At 34.9% G+C, this 27,098-nt stretch overlaps 3 protein-coding genes across 6 annotated transcripts in view; 2 read left to right on the top strand and 1 right to left on the bottom strand.

The window, feature by feature from the left end:
• The window catches only part of LOC117109153 (ubiquitin carboxyl-terminal hydrolase 34-like), a 54,839-nt gene extending 46,026 nt beyond the window's left edge, over positions 1-8,813 (top strand). Inside the window, exons 62-75 of one of the 2 annotated variants that reach the window (XR_004445478.1) lie at positions 214-320; positions 707-884; positions 1,659-1,895; positions 2,314-2,440; positions 2,999-3,106; positions 3,203-3,307; positions 3,457-3,578; positions 3,876-3,999; positions 4,136-4,215; positions 4,450-4,587; positions 4,970-5,104; positions 5,864-6,080; positions 6,490-7,493; positions 7,548-8,813. Coding sequence is in view for 1 of the 2 variants with exons in the window: in XM_033251405.1 (XP_033107296.1) it covers positions 214-320; positions 707-884; positions 1,659-1,895; positions 2,314-2,440; positions 2,999-3,106; positions 3,203-3,307; positions 3,457-3,578; positions 3,876-3,999; positions 4,136-4,215; positions 4,450-4,587; positions 4,970-5,104; positions 5,864-6,080; positions 6,490-6,902 (2,091 nt within the window). In the remaining variant the exon portion in view is untranslated. Of the gene's footprint in view, positions 1-213; positions 321-706; positions 885-1,658; positions 1,896-2,313; positions 2,441-2,998; positions 3,107-3,202; positions 3,308-3,456; positions 3,579-3,875; positions 4,000-4,135; positions 4,216-4,449; positions 4,588-4,969; positions 5,105-5,863; positions 6,081-6,489 lie in introns of both variants that reach the window. The other variant, XM_033251405.1, reaches the window with a different exon arrangement.
• Positions 8,814-9,835: 1,022 nt separating this feature from the next.
• Positions 9,836-26,507, bottom strand: LOC117109151 (cation channel sperm-associated protein subunit gamma 1-like). 3 transcript variants are annotated; one of them, XM_033251400.1, is made up of 22 exons: positions 26,379-26,431; positions 23,722-23,976; positions 22,831-23,162; positions 22,229-22,457; positions 21,333-21,615; positions 20,929-20,994; positions 19,983-20,087; positions 19,281-19,419; positions 18,410-18,527; positions 17,755-17,919; positions 17,449-17,564; positions 16,736-16,952; positions 15,652-15,895; positions 15,292-15,413; positions 14,789-14,926; positions 14,141-14,297; positions 13,295-13,454; positions 12,784-12,966; positions 12,048-12,150; positions 11,769-11,949; positions 11,219-11,305; positions 9,836-10,819 (listed from the first exon to the last, which is right to left on the bottom strand). In XM_033251400.1, the coding sequence occupies exons 1-22, from the start codon at positions 26,394-26,396 to the stop codon at positions 10,722-10,724; spliced, it is 3,516 nt and encodes a 1,171-aa protein (XP_033107291.1). In that variant the 5' UTR covers positions 26,397-26,431; the 3' UTR covers positions 9,836-10,721. The 3 variants fall into 3 exon arrangements, with proteins under 3 accessions (XP_033107291.1, XP_033107293.1, XP_033107292.1); XM_033251402.1 differs by having other exon boundaries at positions 9,837-10,819; positions 26,313-26,507; XM_033251401.1 differs by having other exon boundaries at positions 9,837-10,819; positions 11,784-11,949.
• A 168-nt stretch (positions 26,508-26,675) lies between these two features.
• LOC117109150 (activator of 90 kDa heat shock protein ATPase homolog 1-like) overlaps positions 26,676-27,098 on the top strand; it is a 9,420-nt gene continuing 8,997 nt past the window's right edge. Inside the window, exon 1 of the mRNA XM_033251399.1 lies at positions 26,676-26,949. Within this exon, the coding sequence (XP_033107290.1) occupies positions 26,870-26,949 (80 nt within the window). The 5' untranslated portion in view covers positions 26,676-26,869. The remainder of the gene's footprint in view (positions 26,950-27,098) is intronic.

The raw sequence follows: 27,098 nt of genomic DNA, 5'->3' as shown, positions 1-27,098 counted from the left end.
ACAAATTGTCTCCTTCATTAGTATATGTTGTGATATATTTAACAAAACTACAAAACTGAAACTTTTCAGTTTGTAATCCTCAAAGAAATACCCAGGCCACTAGATTGAACAACAACAAAGGAGTCAAACTAAAAATGTCACCTGCAAACATCATATTATTATTATTATTATTGTTATTGTTATTATTATTATTGACTTGCGTTTCGCTTGCAGGCCCTGCTAATATTCTGGTACAATGTTTGCAAGGACTGTCCAGAGAATGTTCAGCTGATCGTCTCTAATTTAGTGGTTACAAAACACTTACCATATAACTACATTTTGTAAGTATTTAATGTTCTGTTAAATATTTCAAATGATATTGAATAATTTGTATAGGCCTATAAATAGTCTTTCTTGAACACTTACTTGGTGGATATATGTTAAGTTTTCCTTTGTGATGATTCTTTTATTTTTTAGATATTTTCACAAAAGAAAACTTGGCATATATTGATAGATATATAGATTGCCACGGTACTTCTACACTTATTTGTATTATATTAAGTGTACCAAAAATCAGCAAATTCTTACTTTTTTACCCCAATACTTTATTTCTAATATGTAAATAATTAAGTCAAAATCTTAATCACATGAAGTAGTGACAATTGCCAATATGAACTTTTAAACATTAATGAATAACTAAGATTGTTAATGTGTTGACTTTTTGCAGAGCTGATCATGAGGATCAGGAGGTGGTGATGTTCAACCGAGTGATGTTGCCGGCATACTACGGCCTACTCACCCTATGCTGCCAGCAGTCAAAGTCTTTCACAAGGACATTGGCTTGTCAACAGAACTTGCAGTGGGCCTTTGAGCATCTCACCCCACATGCCAATCAGTACCCCACCGTACGTTTATATTACATGTTCATAAATGTATCAAATGTACATGTATAATTTAACAATATTGTTGTTATTGCTGCTGCTGTTGTTGTTACCGATATTGTTTCTACTTTTGTTACTCTTGCTGTGGTGACTGTTGCTGCTGCTGCTGTTGTTGCTGCTGCTGCTGTTGCTGTGGATGCTGCTGCTGCTGCTGTTGCTGCTGCTGCTGCTGTTGTTGTTACTGCTGTTCCTGTGGTTACTGCTTCTGCTGCTGTACTTGATGAGGCTGCTGTTGTTGTTGCTGTTGCTACTGTTGTTGCTGTTGCTACTGTTGTTGCTGTTGCTGCTGCTGTTTTTGCTGTTGCTGCTGTTGTTGCTGTTCCTGCTATTGTTGCAGCTGGTGTTGCTGTGGTTGAAGTCGATGTTGTTGCTGTTGCTACTGTTGTTGTTGCTGCTGCTGTGGACGATTTTGCTGTTGTGTTCTGTTATTAATGCTGTCGCTACTGTTGTTGCGGTTGTGGTTACTGCTGTTATTACTGTACAACTGTTGTTGCTGTAGCTGTAGTTGTAATTGGTTCTGCTGTTAGTGCTGTTGTGGTGACTGCTGTTTTTCTTGCTACTGTTGTTGTAGCTACTGTGGTTGTGCTGTTGCTGCTACTGTTAGTGACTCTGTTGTTGTGGCTGCAAGCTGCTTGCTGTTGCATTTTTTCCCTGCTGTTGCTGTACTTGTTACTTGTTATTTAATCAACTGTAACATTTCTTTCCATGAATATATACCAATTTCTCTCCTATTATTAGGTCGTTGAAGAACTTTTTAAGTTAATGGAATTATTTGTAGAGAAGCGACCAGGAACAACTGAGCAAGAGCTGCAACAAATCAAAGAGTTCAAGCGACAGACTCTCCACATGTATCTGAAGTGCCTTGAGAAGAACTCCTGCTGGACAACCATCATCAGTGTGTTCCGGATTCTAGTGGAGAACAAAGAAGATCACTTACTGGTCATCCAGAACCATGGTCTTAGCAGACTGTATGATGTAAGGATATTTAGAATAGTTGCTTTCAATATATTTTATTTAAATAAACTCCCAGAGAATTTAACCTCTGGGGGAAGGAGGAGGGTTATCGTCTTTTGCTTTTATTCTTATTGACTTTTCTGGTGGTAGTAAATGTTCATTGGAAATTTAAATTGTGGGGAGGCTGTGTTAAATTCTAGTTTATTGATGTATGAAATTTTTTCTAATTTTGTATGATATATATCATTTTTTTAAATTTCATACGTCTAGCAGACTAACATGGCTCTGTCTATTTTTGTAATTTATTGATGGATTTCTAATGCGAAAATTATGCATAATGTAACATGTTATTTTTAATAATCTATTTTCACTTGATGTTAATATTACTGCCAACACTTGCCACTCACTTTTAACTTATGGAATTACTGATTTGTTATAGGCTTTTAACACAGTGCATTTGATGTACCATGAAGCCACAGCTTGTCATGTGACCGGAGACCTTGTAGAGTTGCTGTCAATCATCCTGCTGGTGTTGAAATGTGCCAAAGCCCACTCAGATGACAATGGTGAGGAAACAGAATTCATATACTGTACAGCACACCTAGGTGGGCAAAGTTCGGCCTGCAGGCTGTATGCAGTCCAATAGTGATTTTTTGTGGCTCGTGAAAATGAATTAAAAACCCTGTGTGTGTCACCTGCCAAACATCTTTGGCTAGAAACACCGATGTTTTTTTACCGCCTGACACCGATCATCTGTAAAAAGTAATGTTAAAACTAAGACTAAAGTGTATGAAGGCTTTTGGAAGCACACTGGAAACATCAAAGTTTTCAGCCCTCGGTGTTAAATCAAAAATTCACTTTGGCCCTCCGACTGATTTTCATGCCCTCCCATGTGATAATGTATTTTGGAACATTGAGTAAAGCTAAGCACACCATGTGTTGTCCAACAATTATTATATTTCAGCTCGGAGTGCTTGACAAGGCAACATCTTCTGCTGATTGTCGGTCGCATTTTGAGTAGATATATCGAGGAGGCCTTGTCGTATTTGTCTTTCATTAATTTGTTGATCTCCATATTTCTTTATACATTTATTAACTATGACAGTGTTCCTTTTTGTTTGTAGAAATTTGTCAGTCTTTAATCATGTGGCAAGAGAGACTAGAGTTTGGACAGAAGTTGCTAACTTTGCTCAACTCATACACACCAGATAGTGTCAGAACTAAAGCCATAAGTAAGTAGACTTCAGCTGAATATGGGTTTTAAATAATTAATAGATAATTGTGTGATCTTGAATGTTGATTGCAAATTTGACTTGTGTACCTTTCAGGTATTTTAACACAGCTGTTGATGCTGTATCCCAAGGAATGCGTCAAGGAGCTTGGTCTGATAATACATCATGCACACAACCAATTCCAACGCACCACTATGCCAGGTAAACCTACATCTCTTATATATTTATATCTACACCATGATAAATATTAGCCCATTTAACTCTTCATAAATGTAAACATGCAAGTAGAGCCGTTAAATGGGAATGATGATGATGATGCAACAAAATAATTTTTTTTTTCCAATGTTTAGTACCAACAGGACCTTTCTTTCCATTCCGTGCTCCGAAGCCAGCCTTCAATAAAGCTGGGATACGCCCTCCGAGGCCGGAGCTTCAAATGTTCCTACACGCCAGTCAGCTCGAGACGTCCAAGGTATTGCTAACACAAAAAATATTCATCATTAGTATACAAGAACCTTATACAAGATTAGATTATTATTGTTATAGTAAATTAACATTACCTTTACCTTTTGTTATGAATTATAGTGAAATATTTTTTTCACTCTTTGTGATGCCCATTGTTGTCATTTAAAATTGAATATACTGTTCTTGTTTAACAATAATTAATCTACAAAAGACCTCTGTTTTGGAGGCACAGTGTTCTTTGTAGTTGCAGTTGCTGTAATTGTTGTGAATGCCTTATATGTATTTGTCATTGTTCACATTGCAGGGAACTGATGTTGTTTATGACAATAGGCTGTTGGACTTCTTTCTTCCATATCATGTTTTCATTGACTTGCTATGCAGGACTGCAGTTGCAGAGAACATGCTCTCAGAAACTATCATTAAGCTCAGTAAGTGAATAAGTCTATGCAACATTACATTATATACATGTTTGATGAGAACAATATTTGAGAAATCAGCCTTCAAAGTTCTTATGCAGAAACCATCACCAAATTGTCAAAAATGTTTTACCTTTTTTTTTTGTAGGTGCACTTGTGGCTTTGGAAGGAGTACCTCTGCAACTAAGCTGGTTTGCAAACTTTTGGAAAACAATCTATGTAACAGAGGTATGTGTAGAAATTAGTTATTTTTACTTTTTAAAGTTGCCTATGTAATCATTATCAACATTGCCATCATCATCATCTTCATTATCATCATCTCCATTATTATTATCATCATCACCATCATTAATACCATCATTGTCATATTCTTCAGTATCACTACTATTACATGTTTTTTTAATTAGAGTTTGATGTGGTTTGATGAGATGAATGTTTTAACAATACTTTTATTGCCTTCAGGATGTTGACAAGGATTGTAAGGAGACGTTATGCAATTACCATGTATTCCACGAGTTCATGGAGTCTGTTCTACTTGATGAACGCACCTCATTTAATAACCCCATCATCAACTCTTTCTTCTGTATGTTCTTCCCAAAGGTAAATTTAACAAAATTACTTATAATTATTGAGTTGAACAATTATTACAGCTAGTCAATTAATTATATGATATCAGCAAAATATTTTTTTAGATATTTTTTTCCTGAATGATGATGACCTGGATAAACTTACAAGTTCCAAAAACAAGGAAGATATTAATTATTTTGGGGTAGGGGTTGTGGATGCAGGGGAGTGGGGGTGGGTGTGTTGTAACACAATCTGGCAGAGGCGTGAATTAACAATCACAAAAAATGGGAGAGCTTAACATTTGCATGCCAATAAGGAAAAGAATACTGTGCATCTAATCTCAGTACATCTTAACAGATGGTTTTTATTTTGTATTTTTTGAATGGTAATCACTTTTTTCCAATGTTCTGTTCAGGTATACAAACATGTACTGTGCAATAACTGGGACAATTTAGTGAACACGGTGGCAGCTGCATTGATAGCTGAGATGGACGACATCAACAAATACAAAGCAAAGCAACTCAATATGGTCGCTTACACATTGAATGGGGTAAGTAGTCCAGTGGCATTGTATACCTCAGTGGTTTAGAAGCTTGCCTTCTAATTTCAGGGTCCTGGATTTAATTTGTGCGACAGCAGGAATTTTTGTCACAACTAAAAACAGCTCCACTATCTAAGCCTCATAAAGAGGCCTTTATAAAGCATTGTCCATTCTGAATTTTTTTCACAATAAACTTTATTCAATCAATTTCCTTTATTATAATTTTTTTGACAATTCTAATTTTAAAGATTGATTGAAAAGGCATCAAGTACAAGCAAGCTTTAAGTTTTGATGCCCTACAAAGAAAGAACAATAATAACTACAAAATAAAAATAAAAAGATAATAATAGAAGACGATATATTTATAAATTAGTAAAAAAAGGTAAAATTACGACCAAGTATAGTAAAGATTACCAGTTTTATCTATATTTGTAAAGTAGTTTGTTGTGTATTTCTCTTTTAAATAAACTAATACTTTGTAGATTTTTTATATTATGTTCTAAGCTATCTCATATTTTGGTGCCTCTACAGTATAGCTGATACTGTTTTGTCCCATTTTTGTTTTCATTAATACAGTGGTAAAGTTTTTCTATTTCTGGTTCCATACAGTAGTTACAGTATGTGTATCTTCAATTGTGCGAAAAAATGTATGAAAGGTAATAGGAAGCTGTTTATTATGAAATTGGTGAGTTTTGCTGTAGGATGTGAATGAAATAAAACAGTTTTAAGAGTTTAAGGCCTAACTGTATTTTAAATATTCTTTTACAGGATCTAAGAGCACTCCTTCTAATGTTTTCTGTCTCACCACCAAGACATCTAAGCTCGGTATTTGTTCCAGCTCTCAAACACATCTTGGCTCGATGCAAGCAATATCAACTAGAAAGAGCTGATCAATTGGAGGCTCAGAAAGACCACAAGGAATCAAAAACAGACACACACAGCAAAAATAGTACTACAGATTCTAAGGACCAATCAGAATTGCCAGGTAAGATCACATGTTACTGAATTTTGTAATGGTTATGGCAGAGAATTTAGAATCAGTAGTGAATCTGCAGCTTAGTGGACCAAATGCTGATTGCTTCTCAATTTCAGAAATGTCAGCAATGTATTACCACAAAGCTACAGCTCTTTTTTTTCATAGAACCCATTAAGGCCTTTCACACTATGTGACAATTTGTGTGATGTGCCCATATATGGGCATGATGTGCCCATATATGGGCATGATGATGTCATATTACACCCAAATTATTTGTCACATAAAATTTGATACTGTGGACAGAGCTTTATTTTGATCTTAAAAAGTCAATCATTGAACGAGCCAATCAGGAACATCAAACATTCTGTATGTTACTTGTTTTCTGTTTGACCTATGACCTTCCCATTTTAATTCCCAGAATCTGACTCAAATTTGAAGAAGAGAAAAGCAGAAGATGAACTTGAAAGCACTGATGAAAAATCAATATCACCAAATGATTCAACAAAGAAACAAAGAGTAGACACTGGATTAATGGAGAATGATGAATCCGCTTCAGATGATCAGAGTGTGTCAAAGGATGATAAGGAACAATCTTCAAGTGAAGAGTCTAGTGAAGAGGGAACCTCAACTGGTCTGAGGTCAAAAAGTCCCACCTCTGCAGACGTCAAGGTTCCTAAGGAATCATTCAAACTATCAGAAGTTATGAAAAAAGCAGCAACACGTTTACAAGAGAATGTGGACATACTTGTTAAAACAATTGATAAAATGCTCTTGTTGTTAGATAAATGTGGTCTGATTGAGAAAGAAAGTACAGAAAATGTTGATGAATGAAGAAATCAGATTTACACGAGCTTTTAAAAATATGCTGCTTCAATGTATATGCAAACATTTAGAGGAATTGGCTCTGCTATGCTTTGCGGCCCACAGTTGAAGAAAATTTGGCAGTATTGAGGAAGTGTTCAGGTATCTACCAGTCCTGGACTTTACTACCATTACGTAGTCACTACATACATAGTTAATTGAAAAAAAAACACTCAGTAGGCATATGAGGTGGTGAGTGTTTTTGAGTGTTGCCGAGAGTTATTTCCACAACCAGGAAATGTTCTAGACCCCAGTAAGTGATTCAGAGTGAGTTTCTTCCATTCCAATTATGTTTACTTTAATGCATATTCATGCCAATATTAATTTGCATAGAAGTGAGCAGTAATTTTGCCTTGCTTACAATTTCTGTGTTAATGTCATTAGCTTTCATATCATCACGTTTGAGGTAGGCATATTAACTAACATTAAGCCAACCTCCCTAAAGTCAAATGTACTGGATTTATTGTGTGGTACAATATAGTGAGGATAAGTGTCAATTTAACACAGGTACTGTGGCAACATGTAGCATCAACACTTGTGGGGTCAGAAGGTGTAACACAGGTACTGTGGCAACATGTAGCATCAACACTTGTGGGGTCAGAAGGTGTAACACAGGTGATGCATCATTTGAAAGCATGTGGTATAAGAAAATTTGACATGTTTTGTGGCATTAGAAATTGTGGCATGAGTGTAACACACAGAATACGCCACTGGTAGTGTAGCATGAGGGAGTGCATCAGAGATGGCGTGTCATCAGAGGGTACAGCACAGGTGATGTTGTTTTGGTGTCATAGTGGTAGTTTAACATGGGTGGTGTGGCCTCTGCAAGTTTAACTCGGTGATGTGGCATCAACAATAGTTATCACTCACTTGTCATTGAACAGAACCTTGAAATATGACATTGTACTACTTTAAAAACTATTAGGCATCTTATGCTATTGACAAAATGAAGGACTATTGACAATACTGATAATTCATTTAAAAAAAAGGTGTTGGTAATTGTCAAGTCCATTGTGTGTGTAGTGATGCCCATCTTAGTAACATTGTGGGTGTGCAATCCTACAATTCTGTATGTTACATAAAGGGAGTACAAGAGGATGTGTTATTGATTGTAGTCTATGAGAATGTTGCATACATTTTAACACATTAAGATCAGAATATTCGTCATGAAGAACTTAGTAGGCGATTTTGTTCAACATCATATTGATGGATAGTATTGTTCGTATTTTGCTATATTTGTAATGCTTTTGTAAATAATTGTAATTTACAAAAATGTGTTGTGAAAAAATATATATCTTGCCAAGTAACACATTATTCCTTGAGTTCATAAAAAAGAAATGACTGATTTTGTTTTTAAATACTTGAAAATAAGTTGCTTGGAAATAGTATGTGTCAGCTATCTACAGAAAAAAATTGAGGATGTATATGTACATTATTTTATGCAAACACTTGAATGTGTCACCTGAATGGTGGGGGAAAGCGCCTATAAATAGGTAGAGGTCAATGGGAGGGAGTTAGGAGGGGTAAAATCTTCTCATTAGCTGGGGGTAATGGGGCATGCAGCGGGGGTACTGTCTCAGTGGTGGTGAAGCTTAACCATTTTAGGTACTGTATTAAGAGGATTAAGTTAATTGATTTTAAGATGTAATTCCAGAAATAGAAAACTTTTGACCTATTTGGTGCTGTGTCTAGCAAGGATTGTGAATCCAATGATTACTATCCCAGACACCCATACCTAGCCTATGTTATTTCTGCAGACATACAGTTTATTGATACTGTAATACTGTTACTGTATATCTGTAAAAATGACAATAAAATACAAAAATGAATTCAATAATGCAACATAATATGATTAAATATAAAATAAAGTCTTATTAAATATTACTGTGTACTGGCCAGTTACATCTGTAAGTAGACCAATGGAAATCCACAACTAACACTACTGAGTCAGACTAAATATAGTCATTTTCAATATATTAGTGCTACAGGAAAAGAGAAGTTTAAGTCATTAGTTCTGTGTGCAAATGACCATTTGCATGTTGAAGAATACGCTTCGGAAAGGAGCAGAGGCTATCTGATGATATACTTGCCTTAGAAGAACCCTAACAACCAAAAGTGTATCAGACAACGTCACATTCTGCTTCAGTGTGCATTAGAGTAATCCCAATTTGTCTCCTGACCAGTGTACCACCAGATCATAAGATGAAAATAGGCAATCCACAAGTTTTCTGACACAATCATTTACATCTAAGGAATTAGTGTATTGTAGTAATTTTCAATATACTAGGTCTAGAGTGAAATTTGTGCTCAAAAGTAGCAATATGTGCTTAAAAAATGTTTTCAAATGCTAATCTCCGAAGTACAATACACTAATTTTCTGAATACTGTAGTGTATTGAAAATGTTGAAACTAAAAATGAAAATTTTTGATGTATACATAATAATAGTCTTGTAAACTGATATTATGGAGTGGCACTTTATGTAATGAGAATTACTGTAAAAAAAGACAAAAGAATCCTGTTTTTCAATTCTATCACTACTCTCCTTTGTATCATCTGTAGAGCTAAAATGCTAGTTACAATAGTGCACAATATTTCAGTCTTGTGTGCATTACAGTAAATCCCAATATTTTTCTCCAGATCACAGATATTCCCAGTTTGATCCACCGCTTTTAAGCACTCCAATGAACCAGAAAGTTTGTGTTGTCCAAACCTGATTAACTAAAAACTTAAGAGAGGACTTGAATCTTCAATTATGTTTAGCCTAATAATGGTTACAACTTTACCAGCCAAAATGCATGGAGAGTGAAGGTCAGAGGTAAATCCTAGAATAAGGCCTCCTGGCCTTGGCTTCCTCTGTAAGAAAGTCCTAACAGGCCCAATTTTTTGGTTGTATATTAAAAAAAACATACATATTGTTTATGTATGTATTTCCTTCCTTGTGCACTCCTTTGCTCAATCTGCACTGGAAACAAATCACACTTCTCAGTAGTACTATTTACATAAAGCAGATATTTATTTACACTTTGGTACAAACTTGAGGGTTCACCTCAATGACATTGTCAATCAAAGGCTGTCATGATTATTGACAATCATCAAATTTCTATCTAGCAATTTTCTATTGTGTCTCATAATTTAAAAAGGGATCGAGAGCCATTTAAATTTCAAATTTATGGTCATAAGAAAGTGCACTAGATCTTTTCAATGTTCTATATAAATATTCAGAACTTCTTGTGTATAATGTGACCTGTAAACTGGCAAGACAGTACTGATCAAGGTACGCATACACAGTATGTTCGGTCATCGAGTGCACTGTCTTTGATGCTACCGGTCAACACAGTATGTTCGGTCATCGAGTGCACTGTCTTTGATGCTACTGTAAGTTCGATGCTCCTCTACATGCCACTACATAGATAAGAAATTCTCATACTATATTCAGAACCATTCCAAGACTAAGGATATATATCTGAGTTGCAATCTTCAAAGTTACAAACTACAGTCTACAGCATTTCAGCTGTATCTACTACAATTATCACATTCCTTCCTGAGAATTGCATAAGCAGCATGCACAATGTTGGAACCAGGTGAGGGGGGCTGTAACAGTATGATTAAACTGTGTACCAATTCCATTAATAAACTGTTCTGAAATGGCCAACATGCTTCTAGTTTTCCCCTTGTTTTCAAAATGCTTGATTTCCTTCCTGTGCCCGAGGGTCCCACTTGTTTCCTTCCCTGTGCCAAGGGTAGTCCCCTTCCTGTGCATAGTATAGTCCCTTTCATGTTGTGACACATCATTCTTGAACAACAAAAAGTAAATTCATTTTCTTTGTTGTCATTGCTTGCCCTGTACTTGTGCCTTCGTCATCATTATTTGGAAAACGTATTACTCCTGGAAAGAAAAAAAAAAATCATTGAGTTTAGCAAATGCCAATAATGATAATATTACTGTAATTGTATTCTAGGAGCAAGGCATTCCAGCAAAGCAATGACTCATGATACAGTCAAACCCATTCAATGGTATGAACAATTTTTTGAAAGTAGACGAATAAGCAATTAGAATAGTTGCTTATCATTAACAAATGGGAAATTATTTATACGAAGGTTAGATTAATGCAAGAAAAATAAAAATAACATTTGTAGTTACAGTGATGATGTTGCAATTGACTTATAATAATGATATAAAGATAACTGTTTATCTTTTCTCATTATTCAACTGTAGGTCAATGAGCTCAAAAACTGAATATCAGAACTAGGATCAGTTAGGAACCAAACAGCATAAAGGTCTTACCTGAGGGTGTCATCATCCGCAGAATTTCCGGGTTTCCTTCCACTACTTCCATCACACGTTCACTACTGGAACTTCCAGAATCAGATTCTTTGAGTGGAACGAATAAATAGATTAAGAATAAAACAATGTTAAATTAGATACAACATCTAGAGCACAGGTGGGCCAAGTGCAGCCGGACTGATTTTTTGCGGCCCAAGAAGATAAATTAAAAAACCTAAGTGTGAGGCTAGAAAACACCTTGTTTTTTATGGCCCGACACTGTAAAGTAATATTAATACTGAGAATAAAGTGGTATAAAAGCAGTGCATGGAGGTTTTCGGAAGCACATTGGAAACATCAAAGTTTGGGTGCGGCCTTCTGTGTCAATTTGGCTCTCCCAACAAAATGTTTATGCCCACCCGTGATCCACAGTATAAAACCTTCATAGTTTAACCATCTAGAGTATATATGCAAATATGATAGGCATCTGTTAATTTTCAAGCAAAATATTTTCTACTTTTATTTTTTAGTCTTTGATTTTCATCTTTATATTAACTTATTTGTTATTTACTTTTTGTATACCAACCCGTAGCACTTTCTACATCCGAAACACTTGAAGAACTTTCTTTAATGACAGGCACAATACGGTTCTTGTTGAAAGCAAAACTTTTTATATGCTTCCAATTTTTCCAGTTATCATCTCTGCACCACATATAGAGTCCACTGCCCACAATGAAAAATAAGAATGCCAACTGAAAAACAAACAAAATATTTATTGGAGAACTTAAGAAAAGCCCTACAGTGAGGGCAAGAAATAAAAGTAGGTAGGTGGACAAAGTTTACTACTTACCGCTATGATACGTAATGACCGGTAGAAGCTGATTTGTAAGCCATGTACTTTGACAATGAATTGCATTTTGTAGCCGCAATAGGTTGATTCTCTTCCGACATCCCTTCAAAATAAATGCAAAATGTTTACTCAGAAAACTGATCAGTGTAAAAGAAACATGAAAACCATATTATAATGCCTCACTATAATTATTGGAATAATAATTGTGCATTAGTATGTCCATGTGATGTAGTGTAAAACTCTATTGTACAGTAATAGCATTTTAAAATCTAATAACGAAAACTCTATAAAGCTGGCATCACACGGTCAAATTAGTACACAAATTTTGGTTGAGTCTTTCATTTTGACAGGAGTATGTAGACACATGATATTTCCTTGCCACACTAATTGATTTTTGAAAAATAACTTGTCAACTCGTAGAAACTTTAGGGACAATCTAAATAAGGATATACTGATACAGGATCTATTCCTATGCAGGTCACTACCATTCCCAAAGGTGTATACTTTCTGTGATTGGCTGATGATTTCCAGATGTCCTCAAAATTTGAAGAAAATAGAACATGTTCTATACTCTTCAGTTCTTTACCTATCACTCTGAATACCCAAGGGGACCACAGGTTAAAGCAAAGGTCGCAGTAAAATCACAGACTTGGGAATCCCTATTAATCATTTTTACCCTGTATGGATATTTCAAGACACAAACTGACCGTGTGACGCGAGCTTGAGTCAGTCTTACCAGTTTGAAATCTCAATGAGAAAGAAGTACTCGGGGGACCAAGGAAAGTTGGTGGGAACGTTGGCGCATGGGGAACCATCTTGGCACTGCCACAGGATGCCATTGTATTCCGATGAGAAGACGGCAATGGACTTATTCCCACGGCTTTCCTCATTTAAAGGCATCCATATTAGTGATCCGATGCTGGAAGAGACCAATGCAATTTTTAGATAACCTCAAAGATCTTATAATTACAGCGCTCTCCACAATTTATGTGTAACAAATAGAAGCGTCGATGTTCAGTAAAAGTAATCATTTTTTAAAGAGGGCATCCTAGTTGTTACCATGGTCGTTACAGAATTTGCATGCAGATGAGCTTTCATTAGTTAACAATCTCTGATGTCAAAGTAAAAATATTAAATTGCCAATTAAAACAAGGTTATTGAGATTGCCAATCTCTTTCTTTATGGTGCTTTCAAGTTATTAGGATTGGACAAATCTTAATTTCAATAACTTTCTACCAAACACTTACTTTTCTTGTGCATTGTATAGTTGAATTTCCTCTTCGCTGAAGATTGTGATGTCATCAATAGAATTCTCTGAGCCACCAATCACAGTAAGTGTATAGAGACTAGAAAAATTGTTAGCAACTCCTGTTGTCAGATCAACTAATTTAAACACAGGATGAAATGCTAAAAAAAAAAAATAAACAAAAATGCTTTTTTAAGACTAAATAAATCTATATATATGAGGAATTTTTAACTCACCAAGACAGAAAATAGTCATTTTGAAGACTAGTTTCCAAAGCAGTAGTTCACCCTACTACCTAGATTGAACCGCTGAGCAAGCACGCATGGCATTAATGACACGATTCGTGGCTTTTATCCAATTTCACAAAATGTCAAATAATTGGCCATTCAATGAAATATGTTTGAACTACATTTTTTCATTTAATTCCATGAGTTCTAGAAGTTCTCAAACTCATTTGTTATTCATTTATTCAGTTATCTCTTTTACATACTTATTTGCATTTAGTTGGTATTCTGCATAGGTGCACAGTTGTTGTTCTTTGTTTTATTCAGTTGCAGTTCATTTGTGCAAGTGAACAGACTGCTTTGTAAATCCATGATTATTTTGTTACCAGCTTAAATCTTACAAGTATATTTTATTCAGGATTATTTACTTTGGACTTTATTTACCTTGAGTTGGATCATTACAGGAATGGAAGCGAGTTACAGTACGGTTTTCTTTACTTGTATTTAATTATGGTGTGTGCTGCATTATACCTTCATTTATTTAGAATATAGCTTCTGTATTTATGGACCTGTGTAATATTTTCCATTTTTGTGTGTATACAACAATTGAACAGATATCTTACTGTGACCGTAGTAGAAACAATGCATTTCTGGTTGAGGGTGCGGACAGTCGTATGGAGTCTGCCGTGTCTCCACCAAGTAATCCAAGGTCGAGGCGACGTCAAATACAAGTTTCACAGCAGGAGGGCAGCCTAACATCACAGACATACTGTATGTTCCCTGTCAAATGTCAAGAGCATATACTAGTAGTTGTTTATTTCACTCTTACAAAATGACAGTGAACTTGTGCTATAAACTATACATGTTAGAATAAAAGTAAATCATTTGATATATATGTTAAGCTGCCTTCTGATAAATCTAAATTCCTAAATCTTACAATTTATTATTACCAAGTTTATACCAGCTTTTGATTTCTTTAATGCGATGCTCTGGAAAAGACAGTTTTAGTGTACTTGAGATGGTCAAATAATAGATATATTAGCAATAAAGCAGGCCTCCTCACTATCTTTCATTATGAGGATTGGGGGAAATTACCTACTGAATGTGACCTTTATATTATTATATTCTAATCCTTGGTGTTCTTGTTTTGTGTTTTCTTTCTTTTATCTTGAGACTGGGTAAAAGACTGCATAGAAAAATTGCAATGTAGTATACGCTACAGTAATGGCAGACCATTACATAACATTACTGTGTGTATATATTATACGTACCTGTGGTGCATCGTCAACATGGAATGGATCTATGCATTTAAAATTGCTGTTCCAGACTTGCAGGAGCATGGTAATGGGATGAAGGTGTTCCCCTGGTTCCTCCTGGTGCTCTAGCTTACCTTGCTCTATCAATGTTACCTTCAAAGAGGGAAATGTATCTGATAGAATTTTGACAGTCTACATTGTTTGAATGCACATAATGTAATGTAGTTTGATTTATATAGTGCTTTAAAGCTCTATACATGAGTCTCAAAGCGGTCGAGGTGTGTACTAGCTCGTACAGTAACTTGTTTCTCCCCTAAGGGTCTCTTCATGTCTGAGCTACCCCCCAACAGGGGCTGTATGGACCAGTACACCAGGGTAGCCCCCTGCTCGTCATGAAAAATGTTCTGTGTTCTTTTAAGTGCACAAAAGCCAAACTGTGTACACTGGGCCTATGGTTTATAGTCCTTATCCGAGAAGACTTGTTCCACCACCAGAACCACAGCACTGATTATACGTACCTCATATTTAACTGTGTTGTTAACATATGAAACATGCTTCTGGGTATGAATGTGCAAAAGCGAGTAACTCGACAACAACACTGAAACACGCAGATGCTCTAAGTTGCGAAATGCTGACAACTCTACAAGTACAAAAAATTGAATACAGATATATACAGGATTATATAATTTACATCTAAAGAGTAGTTTTACACCATCAAATTTTTTCCCCTTTTTTCATTGTCAAATCATTCAGCACAACTGAACCAATGTTACAAACATGATGATGTCATATTACACACAAATATGGACATATCAAATATATTTGTCACTAGATGTAGTATAATAATCAAAAACTACACATTTTCGTTAACAGCTTACCTGTGCTATCAATTGCCAATATCAAAGAAAATGTATAAATTCCATGCAAATCTATATAAATCTGTCTAGGCAGCTGGTTATACAGCATGTATCCTGTATCATAAACTTTTTCATATTCAGTTGCTGAGACATGAACTCCAGAGGTCAGCAGTTTGTTACGGTACATGTAGTCGTAGTACAGTATGTGGTCTTCCCTCCTCCTGTGCCATTTTGCGAATGGATCATGGTCAGTGTGGGAATACGCCTGGAATAAAATTAAAATAATGAAATATTGTCGAATACGTAATAAAAATATTTTAACCACCTGGCTACAGCTTCACTGAACTTCACGGCTACAGGACCAACATATACAAAAGGATCAATACAATCTTGTATATTTTGATTTTTGCCACTTAAATTATTTACTAACAATAATCATTATATCCAATGGAAATAAGTTTAATTTGAAATATTTTTGGGTTATGCCTTAGTTCATTTAGATAATGTTGTACATCATTGTATGAAATCTGTCTCGTTTATCTGTTGTACTTTAAATCTGAAAGAACTGAACACATTGAACTGAACTGTAGTTGACTCTCATTCAGCCTCTTCATCCTGCGCAAAGATCACCTTGTCACTTATTCGCTTTGTAAATAGGCTTTGTTAACTTTTGTATGTTTCAATTATCTTCAATCTTATAAATTGAATTATTGTCATCATCATTGACAAAATCATAAAACTTGTGTAATAAGATGGTTTTTGAGGTAAAACCACTGGTTGGTTGTCTCAACGTTTCGGAAAGACTGCTCTGATCGTCAGAGCAATCTGACAGAAACGTCGAGACAACCAACCAGTGGTTTTACCTCAACATTTTGTTATTGATACTCGCCATGCAAACATTTAAAATATGTTTCATCATCATATTTAAGAACCTAGCTAAATAATATCAATTTTTTTCGGAATATGTAAATGGCAGGTGAATCCCAATGGTAATAGGAGTTCATTTTCCTTTACAACCTACCATCTCTATCTTGGAGTAAAAAGAAATATATTAAATAAATTAAATGTACACATATAATTAAAAAGATAAAAAAACTGTACCAACCTGCAGAAGATCCTGTTCGTTCTGAGAGATCATTTGTTGTACAATACCTTGATAGACTTTTAGTGAATTGGCAGTGTGAACTTGGCTTGCCCACGTCAGGTGTGGGGTGTTGAAAAGGAACCATTCTAATCGTTCATAACTTGCACTATCATGGTATTCAAACCAATGCTCTGTGAAAGGGCACCGGCTCTGCACAAACATAGTCATGTTTTTTGACCTGAAATATTGAAATATTTTATTATTTAGGACTTATATAGTGCCTTTCCTTTAGGTTACAAAGTGCTTTGTTCTCATTTGGTCCACATGCTTTAAGTGTTGCTGCCATATTAGTGCAGTAGCAGGCAATCACTTTTATATATCACATTAGTGTTGTTTGTGAATCTGGTGTTGTATTTTAATGCCTTTTTCTGTAATTTTAATGTATTTTAAAATTTATAATTGTAAATGAAATATACTCAATATATTTTCGGAATAAAAATTGAATTGAATTTGAATCCCCCTGTGTACCAATTTATATTCCTTGGTGGAGAGAACCAACACAGATAAAGTGCCTTGCTCAAGGACACAAGTGAAGTGCACAGCTAAAGGATTGAAACCAAACTGTTCCCACTGTCAAACCGATTCACTATGATCATGGAAAGCAATTATGCAATGCTGAGCTTGAAAAAATATATCAGGACACATAAATGCCATGAGGGAGAAAAGCGGCTTACCTATCAATTGAATTGATTTCAAAATTTGTAAGGAACATGTGATGTTGCAGTATTTTGCCTACTGGAACAATGTGAGGTTCTAGGTGCAAAATTCCATCTTCTTCAAACAGAATCAACTAGAAGCAAAGCAGAAAAAGTATCACTTCATGGACTGTAATGCACCACAAATTTCTCTCATCTGATTGGCTAAACAGAGGGGTCAGCTGATTAGTACTGAACGCACTAAAGATTTAAACTTCAAGTTAACAATGCAAGCATGTGCCTATATGATATTAACAACTAAGTAGTTTATTTGAAGTTCCTTACCTCTTGTAACACAGTCTCAGAATCATAGAACACTGATACAGTGGATGCTTCCTCCCAGAATTCATAGCTATGTTCATTTGTTGGTAGAGAGTGAAGCAACGACCAACCAGCACTTGGTCTTAGTCTTACCAGGGACACGGTGTCACCAGTCAATCCATACCATATCTATACAACAGAGGAAAATAAATCATATAATAATGAATGGCTAAATATTATGATAAAAGTGTAAGTTTTATTTATAAAGCTTAACCAAATTTATATCAATTGCTTACTTTACACATTTTAGTTAGTTATTAGTGAGAAAATATGAACTTGCCATTTAACCATAGATGCACAGACAATAAAATTCAAATAATTTCTGAATAGAGCCTTCTAGGTTATTAAGCATAGTGACAAAAACAGTAAGCCGATCTATAAACAAACATCAACAAAAATCAAAGAATGTAAACACCAAAGAAAACAATGTCAAAGATATATTGTAGCAAAAAACAACCACCAAATACACACTGGATTAAAATTCAACTTAACACTATTGAACAAACTAATTTTAAAAACATGGGAGTAACAATGTTTTATTAAACTCAATATAACAATTTTTAAATATGCAAATCAACCAACTGCTGTTGTCTGCAGTTAGAGTACTACTCTTGGATACCTCGTTCAACTGGTTCAACATTGCAAAATGTGGCGTATTCGGAGAACTAATGAATAAGCTGATATTTGCAGTGGAGGTATACTGGTGCAGCTGTGAAATGGATCTACCTAGGTCATTGCTACAACCAAACACAAAACATACAATTTGTTACAATACTGTTTATATTTTGATTATACATATTCATCTCTATTAAATGCTAGATTGAGTATCCCTAACTTGGGTGTGAATGTTCAGACATTAGGCAACTGGGAAGTTTAATGCATTTGGGTGGCTCTATTTGGCTGTATTAAGCTTATCTGGTTTCCTTAGTTTCCTCTTTCATAATTTGACTTTCTTTTGAAGAAGCGCCATGAATGTTTCTTTTAAACGAGTCCAGTCAAGTGGCCAAGCGGTAAGGTAGGGGCAGCGCTAACTATAGCCTTAACATCGGTGCTGGTTTGAGCCGTTCCTCGCCCAGAGTTTGGTTGGTAGAACCAGGTCTTCTCGGATAAGGACTTAAAATGGAGGTCCAGTGTATACATGTGGCTTGTGTACGTAATTTAAAGAACACATTGCATCTTTTGGAAGAGTAGGGGGTTACCCCGATTTTATCGTTCATTTCAGCCATTCCTTGTGGAATGATGTGAACTATAAGCAGCTCCTTACGCCGGCTAGGATCATGACCATATATAGGCATATCATGACTATATATGGGCATACAACAGTTTTTTTTAATTTGATAGTGTGGACAAAACATTAGTAAAGTCCAATGATGTTACCCTGGATACAAAGTCTTATTTAAGGTGTATTGTTGCACCCTGTAATACATGATTTTACTTGCCGTAAAATGTGAAGTAAGAAAAACAACAGAAACAGGAGATGGACAATTTACCTGTGAAGAATCACGTTGCCCCAGACAAAGAGATGAGGTGACTGATATGTAGTGAGACTTGCATCTTGCAAATACAAGTTGGTAGAACCATGCAAGTCTATACTACTCTCAACCACAGGTACTATCGTCATCATTGAGTCTGTAAAGTAGGGTGAGAGGTAGTACAATACTGTGTAATCATAAAATTATTGAAGTAAATAAAATTTGATTTATTTTTTACAATTAGATACATTAGATTATTCATTACTAACATGGTCTGGGTGTTATGCTCTTTTCCCCCCAGTTTTTAAATATTCAAAAATCTGAATTTAGTAAGTTCAATTTATTCACATAAATCGGTGAAGAGAGTAAAAAATAGCTAGCGTTAATCTAAGTTTAACTCCTAATCTAACGTAACAGTACATAAAAATTTCCTCAAATAATTTAACATAACAGTTTTAAACTACTCTTAGTAGCTATTCCCAATTTTTCTTCAAACAATCCTTCAGTGTATAGAATATTCATTTGTGCAACATATCAAAACATTTTTTCCTCCGGAAAGTCTTTAACTCTTCTATGGACTTGACTGTAAACTTTTTAGAAAGTACATTTAAATTTGCCTCATTTATGCTTGTTTGGTGGTATTAATATTTATATATTTTTGTCTGGTACATCCATCGATGACAAACCAGATGATAATAATGAAGAAGTTTAATATCTTACCTTTCATTTGAATGACTGAATAATTTGAGGATGACTTAATTAGAAATAAGTACAAATTGTCTTCAGTTCCAGACAGACCTGCTGAAACCACTGAGCAATCAGAACCTTCAGAATGTGATAAATTTTTATATATTACTGTTTATAATATATTCAGGTATATTTATTTTTTTAAAGCAGTAAATATAACAGTCCAAAGGTTTAAATTTTTTCATTTTAATTAAAAGACAAGTCATCGCATTATAATAGTTTTTAAAATGCCCTTCATATCATTACCACGTTCAATGGATTACTCAGCCCCTAGAGGATTTCATTAATATTTACTGCTAGTAGTCAAGTGCATTGGGGTGAAAGCTCCTCATGTACCCACTTACACTCCCAAGCAAATGCTCCCCAGCAAGGTTTTAAACCAGCAATTATTTGACACATCTTAGTATGGCATAGAGGAACATCAAACAACTACCAGGCTCCGATGTTATATTTATTCTTAAGATTTTTACAACCAAGTTCAGAGAAAATAAGGATATGAACACTGATAAAAAATAATTTTATGGACTGAAAGGGGAAGGAAATGTATTGGTTTTCTGGACTACCTAAAAGATGGAAGCTCATACCAAACGTTAAAAGATGAACAGAATTGTTGAAGGTTGTAGTTATGGTGGGTGTGTTCAACCAGTCTTGAGGTTTTCCACTTATTCTAAAGCTAATTTCATGGCCCTCCATCCAACCCTTATTAACCAACTTTTAAATTCTTAAAATCCATTCTGATTATATAGAGTTTATTGATGTTATCACCTACCCACCCTTAAAATGTATATCACCCACCCTTAGTTTTCTACAGCTACAACCCTGACTGTTTCGAAAAACTGGATGCCTAGGGACCTGCCAACTAGAGGCAAGGCAGCATAAAGTAAACTAGAACCATATCAAAATATAGATGAATAGTTACCTCCATGTAGTTGGCATGGGTCGTGTCCATTGGCATCATGCACTCTTTCAAATTGTAAAGCTTCACCTGTTAGATGCAATTTAATTTATAAGTATCAACATGTTAAAATATTTTATTCTGGTAAATAGTGATAAAAAAAAAAAATTCATTATAATGTTACATTAAATAATGAATTTTATATGACATGACAATTATACGTAATATACACAAAACACAATACATAAATTATTAATTGATAACAAATAATGATAACAAGATATCATATTATATTATTTTTATTACATAATATCAATTTAAGGTAAATGTTTGTTTACAAAATTGTCTACAAGCTCTATCAACCAACATTGATAGAAAAGATACAAATTATTCTTTTTAAGAAATTTTGGATACTTTTGTAAACTTACCAAACATTAACGTCGCATCAAACACCTGATTATCAGTACTGACAGCCAACACATGAGTGACGCTATTAAATGCGTACTCTACTACCACCATCTTCTTGTAGCACCGTGCTGGCAGATTAAGTTGACGAGTTGGCAATTCCACCATCTTCAGAGTCTCGTAACTAGCAAATACTTCAAAGATACCTGCAGCTGTGTTGAACAACAGTCGGTCGAGGAGTGTTGCGATACTCTTAACGTGTGCGGATGAATATGGACAGACAAAGTCTTGTGAATTTAACCGGATCTAGTATACAACAGAAACAATGTAAATAAATAAATAAGATGTACAGTGAACTTCTAAAATAATATTGGTGATAAGGAGTCCAATTGATGGTTTCTTGTTGATTCAAATACAGGTCTCCATCTGATTAAAGACCACCTCCTATTTAAAACTAATTTTCTGTGGTCCCACATTAACAAAACTGTCTTTTATTTTTATTATTCTAATTAGAAACCAAAGCTGCTAAAGATCATGAAAACCCCGGTCACAAAAGTGGTCTTCAATTGGCGGGAGACCTGTATATGTACTACAGTATTTTATACTGTACACTATACACTATCTTTTAATTGAAAATAAACAAATAGAAAAATTTGTTTCAAACATAACTTATAAATAATGTTCATATATTCATGCATATGTTCTAAAATTGGCCAGCAGTCAATTCAATGGTTCTGGTAGTACTTCAAATATCTTTAACTTCAGTGCAAAATGTGCCTGTTTAGTGCATCATTGCTAGTTGACATGTATAATACTTTTCAATAATTGAGGATTTCCTTGATTTAATATCGTTGGAAAAACTCATATAAAATGTTTGCTGTTATTTTAATTTTTTTCTCTTTTCTTAAGTTTTTCATACCTCCATTGTCAATATTGTTTTAAATCCATCTTCAGTTAAAATCATTTGATGAGAGTTTTCAAAGCCACCAACAAGTAGACTTGCTGTTGACAAAGTCACGGTCTGTATAGCGTAGTGATGATGACTTGACTGCAACTGTCGGAGTAGCATGTGAGTTGAGTTTTCATCACGAAAGAAAATAGGGCCTTGCTCATGATCAGGATAATACCCATTGAGATATACAACCAGACTATAAGAAGGAAAACAAAGCAATGAAATTAAAAATATTTTCACGGTTCAAATTTGGCCTTTCAGAATTGGAAAAAACAAGAATAAATAAAATATGGCACCCACAACCTCCAGATAACTAGCCTGGTGTTAAACCACTACACCACTGAGCTTGCGCTTTGTGACTAGTATTGAATCCAATCCCAAGTAATAGCAGGTATTGCAAATGCTATTTTGACATGCGTTTGTATCAGAAAAATATCGTAGGAGTGATGATTTGCCCTACGTGACGTGTCATCGTACCGTACTGAATACTCAGTTTTAATGAAAAATAATTTATGCCAGGTAATGTTTGTGTAATAGCCATATCAAATAAAGAAATGATTAATTTTTACCTGTCTGGGACAATAGTATCATGGCCAGGTAAGTCTATTTTTACTTGCATCTTAGTGGTATGATAAAGAAACGGCAGCGGTACAATCCACGATGGCTGACACATCTCAAAATCACAATCTCCAAATTCGAGGTAGGCCAGATCGACCAATGCCCCATGTTCTACGTTGTACAAAATGCTGGAGAGATGGCCTGTGATGTGGTTTGAATCGTAGGTAATTGTAACTTTTGGAGACAGCCCTTGCTGAGCGACTGTTCTAGCTTTACTTGAAGAAATAGTTTGTCCACAGGTAATTTGTAGACGTATGTAATAAGGAAATGCTTTGTACACCTCCTGCAAAAAGAAATGCAATTAAATATATAAATATGCTAGATAGGTTTTATGTGATTATCATACATTTTTGTTTTTAATATCTTGGTATAATGGACCTGATGTTACCGTCAATATGTAATTTATAGAGATTTAATATTTTTCTTATAGTATTTATGGGTCCGGGCAAGGCGGACCAAAGAACCTCAATGCTGTTCTTCTTCTTGTTACCAGAACATTAAAAGCGTCCAGCATCACCAGTTTTGAACAGACATGCAGAAAATTTTGTACACATTTCCAACAAACGTTCATGACCCTTTTTTTGAAGTTTGACACCAGGGTGCCCCATACACCTACAAAACCAAATAGAGGTTTCAGCAAGGACTGGTACTGTACGTTACTACCATTACCACTAATAGGACACGTCGCATGGATGGTAGGTTGGTTAGCGATGTGTTTCAAGAAAATTAGGAAACCAACAATCGTGAGTTCGTAAGTTTGTATTTAACTTTTAATTTTTTATTTTTTTCAATAAATCATAGATAGTAATTTTTAAATTAAAATTTACATATATTTACAATACCTGGTATAAAGGTTGCATAGTTTTAACTTCAAATTGGTTTTCCAGGAAATTTTGTAATGACACTAACTCCACGTCATCATGTATTACAGATGTCTGCCTGAATGGTTCTTCAAATGTTGTTACATCAACCAGCCACGAGCAATGCTGGCTATTAACAAGCAGCAAGTCTATCGCTATAAAAATGATAGTGACTACTTGGCTATACCACTGTGGAAGCATGGTAATGAATGTGCCTGACACGACAGAATATCCAGCCTGAAATACAATACACATTCAATTTACTGTACATGCCTGCTTAGATTTTCACGTAGCCTTATAAATTATAATCAACTTTTCAATGAATGTTAAAAACAAATACTGCCTATAAAAGATGGGTACTTCGCAAATCCTTATTCAGGAAACACGCGAAAGCGTCAGGGGTGTTGAGCATTGATATGAAATTGAGCATAGATCTCAACATGACCCCAAGAAAGACCCTGTGAACAACTGCTTCAAGTAGGGTGTTTAAATATATTATTTAAAATTTACATTTTAAGTTAGTTATTATTCATGTTATTTTTTAACTACTTTTAAAATTATAATGCCCTTAATAGGCAATTACAACATGTAAATTTAACTTTAACAAAACGGCAATGATAACTACCAAAATGGCAACAGACCAAAACGGCAATTTGCAGACCAAAACAGCAAAGGAGTGAAATCAATGCCAAGAGCAAGAGTCGTCCAGCGGGGCCCGAGGTTTATAATCTTCCGATCTTCTTTGCTTCATTTTGTCTGTATTTTAAATTTTTTTTATTTGAATGTCTACTGCTTTAATATTGTGTTTCCCCCAAGCCTTTTACTATTGAATTTGTATGTTGTATTGTTATTAGGCCTATCAAAAATATTATTATCCCCACTAGAAGATATGTTTTCGTTTTGTGTGTTTGTGTGTGTAACGCTTTGCTGTTTCAGTGCTCTTAGAAATGATCTAACATTATAAAAAGTCAATAAATTAGAGACTTGTGGCAACTTTAATGAATCTTTAAATTTTACCCCAAGAACCAAATCCCATATTTCTATTTCCATAATACTTCCATTTCAACACCAATACATTGCATGCATTTTGTTTGTCAGCTATAAAGTAAAATGTGTTAGTATGTTAAATCAGAACATGTAAGGAATTGGCAGGTGTACAACTGAAGTGTACAACTGATACAATGGAAAACATTTTCGGAAAATGAAGTGATTATATTTTGGTGCTGATAGATATGCACCCTTCAAAGGGTGGAGCGAAATGAGTTAGGGTGGTAGTGGTAGAAGTAAATTAGGAACTACTTTTTTGGGAGGTTTATTTTATAGAAAGGGTTTTGCGGTGGGCGGAGATATGCTCCTACTGAGTGCTCTTGTTATTATTATTATTATTACTATTATTACTTTTATTATTGTTATTAGTAATTTTATTATTTTTATTATTATTGTTGTTGTTGTTATTTTACATTTTTTACTTTTATGACATAAATGGTTTTAGCTTCATTTTTGTTGTATTTCAAGTTTTTCATATATTAAAATTGTTTAAGTATTTAGTCGTACATTTTCATGTTTATAACTGGTTTTATGTAGGACCACATTGGAAATAAGTTTTACTTTCATAGGCCATCTTTGCATCATCTATTTTTAGGTTATATTTGATTGTCCTGCCTTGTGCAAATTTTATCTGTTTTGTACAATATTTTGATGACGTGAAATAAACTGAACTGATGATACACCAAAATAAATATTGAATCAGAATGAGCTGTTAATCTTATTTGAGTTGCAAGTACCTTTTAATGTTTTTATATTAGTCACAGTTAAAATAAAACCATCAAATCGAGGATGGACTGGATTAGCAATTAATCAGTATGCCATTCTGAAAGTGTTGCGTTTTGGTTTATTGCCATTTAGACGTCTGTATTGCCATTTTGGTCCATTGCCGTTCTGGTAAAGAAGTGTTGCTGTTTTGCTTTATTACTGCCATTTTGACTTACTGCCGTTTTGACTAGAAAACGCATAGCCTACGCCCTACTAGGCCTAACTTCTTAGACAGTAGTAGAGTAAACAGTAGTAGCCTGGTTTATTGCCATTTTGACTAGAAAGCGCATAAGCCTACCTAGGCCCTCTAGTTAGGCCTACTTTCTTAGACAGTAGTAGTAGTACTAGTAGTACTAGTCAAAAGACACCTCAGCATCATCCATGCCATGATGGATGTATGGCCTGTAGTGTACTCTGATAGTATCAATATTCAAGAACTCCTAGCTACCCTGCAAACCGCCCACTTCCTAATTTAATTCCTACATACCTGACCTGACACCGACCTACGTGCGACGACAACCTCAGAAGATGTTTGCACGAGACAGCACAGATACAGATAGAAGGAAGCCTGGGTGCGAAGGCCTCATTCATTCATTCACTCACTCACGCGAAAAGTAGGCCTAGCCTAGGCTTTTAGCCTAACTACCTACGCTAGGCCTAGCCTAGCTATGCTAGTAGTAGGGTAGGCCTAGGCTAAGCCTAACCCTAACTTCCTTATCAAAAATTGGGTTAGTTTCATATAATTAATTCCTTATTATTACCTCCCAACTGAGTCAATTACTACTTATTTAAATTATTATGAAAAGCTCAAGGAACACGTAGCCTACGTAGCATTCCGGGCTCATTTTAACGATTTGTATTTTCCGCCATCTTCTTTCGCGTCATGTTGACCTGCCAACATTATTTGGCATTATGGGTAGGCCTAAATAATGTGTGCGATATTTATAAAAAAAATATATATAATAATAGAAATTTAAATAATACCCACAACTAGATGGTATATAATAGTATTTATTATAACTTAGAAAACTTTGTTTAGATTGTATTACAAAACTAGGGCAAAATGGAATTAATACAGTAAATTTGCATGTATCTTTTCAACATAAAATTTGCGGTCAAAGGTAAACCAGCTTAGGATCCATGCGTCGATCGTGAGGGTCAAGTTGTAGCTTGTGTACTAGGCGGCACGGCCTATATTTTCTCGAACATTCTGACGTATTTATATTATTATTATTACCATAAGAACAAGAGATATTTATCAAATAACTACTAGTTATTATTGTTATATACTAATTACTAAGTCATTTTACTCTTTAAAATGGCAAAATGGGGCGAAGGTGATCCAAGATGGATTGTTGAAGAGAGGGCTGATGCAACGAACGTAAACAACTGGCATTGGTAAGTACTTGGGCCTGGCTACTGTAGGCCTAGCTTAGCTAGTCCACATGGACAATAAACAATAAATTTAAATGTGTTAGGCCTATGTTATTATACAGTATTTACTATGGTTTTGTAATTTATATATTTTTATTTTTGTACTATTTGTT

The sequence above is a fragment of the Anneissia japonica genome, unplaced genomic scaffold (assembly GCF_011630105.1).
Source record: "Anneissia japonica isolate Jap-2015-1 unplaced genomic scaffold, ASM1163010v1 scaffold288297_len153801_cov211, whole genome shotgun sequence".
In the NCBI taxonomy this organism is placed as follows: domain Eukaryota; kingdom Metazoa; phylum Echinodermata; class Crinoidea; order Comatulida; family Comatulidae; genus Anneissia; species Anneissia japonica.
This window is presented reverse-complemented; position numbering and strand designations above follow the sequence as displayed.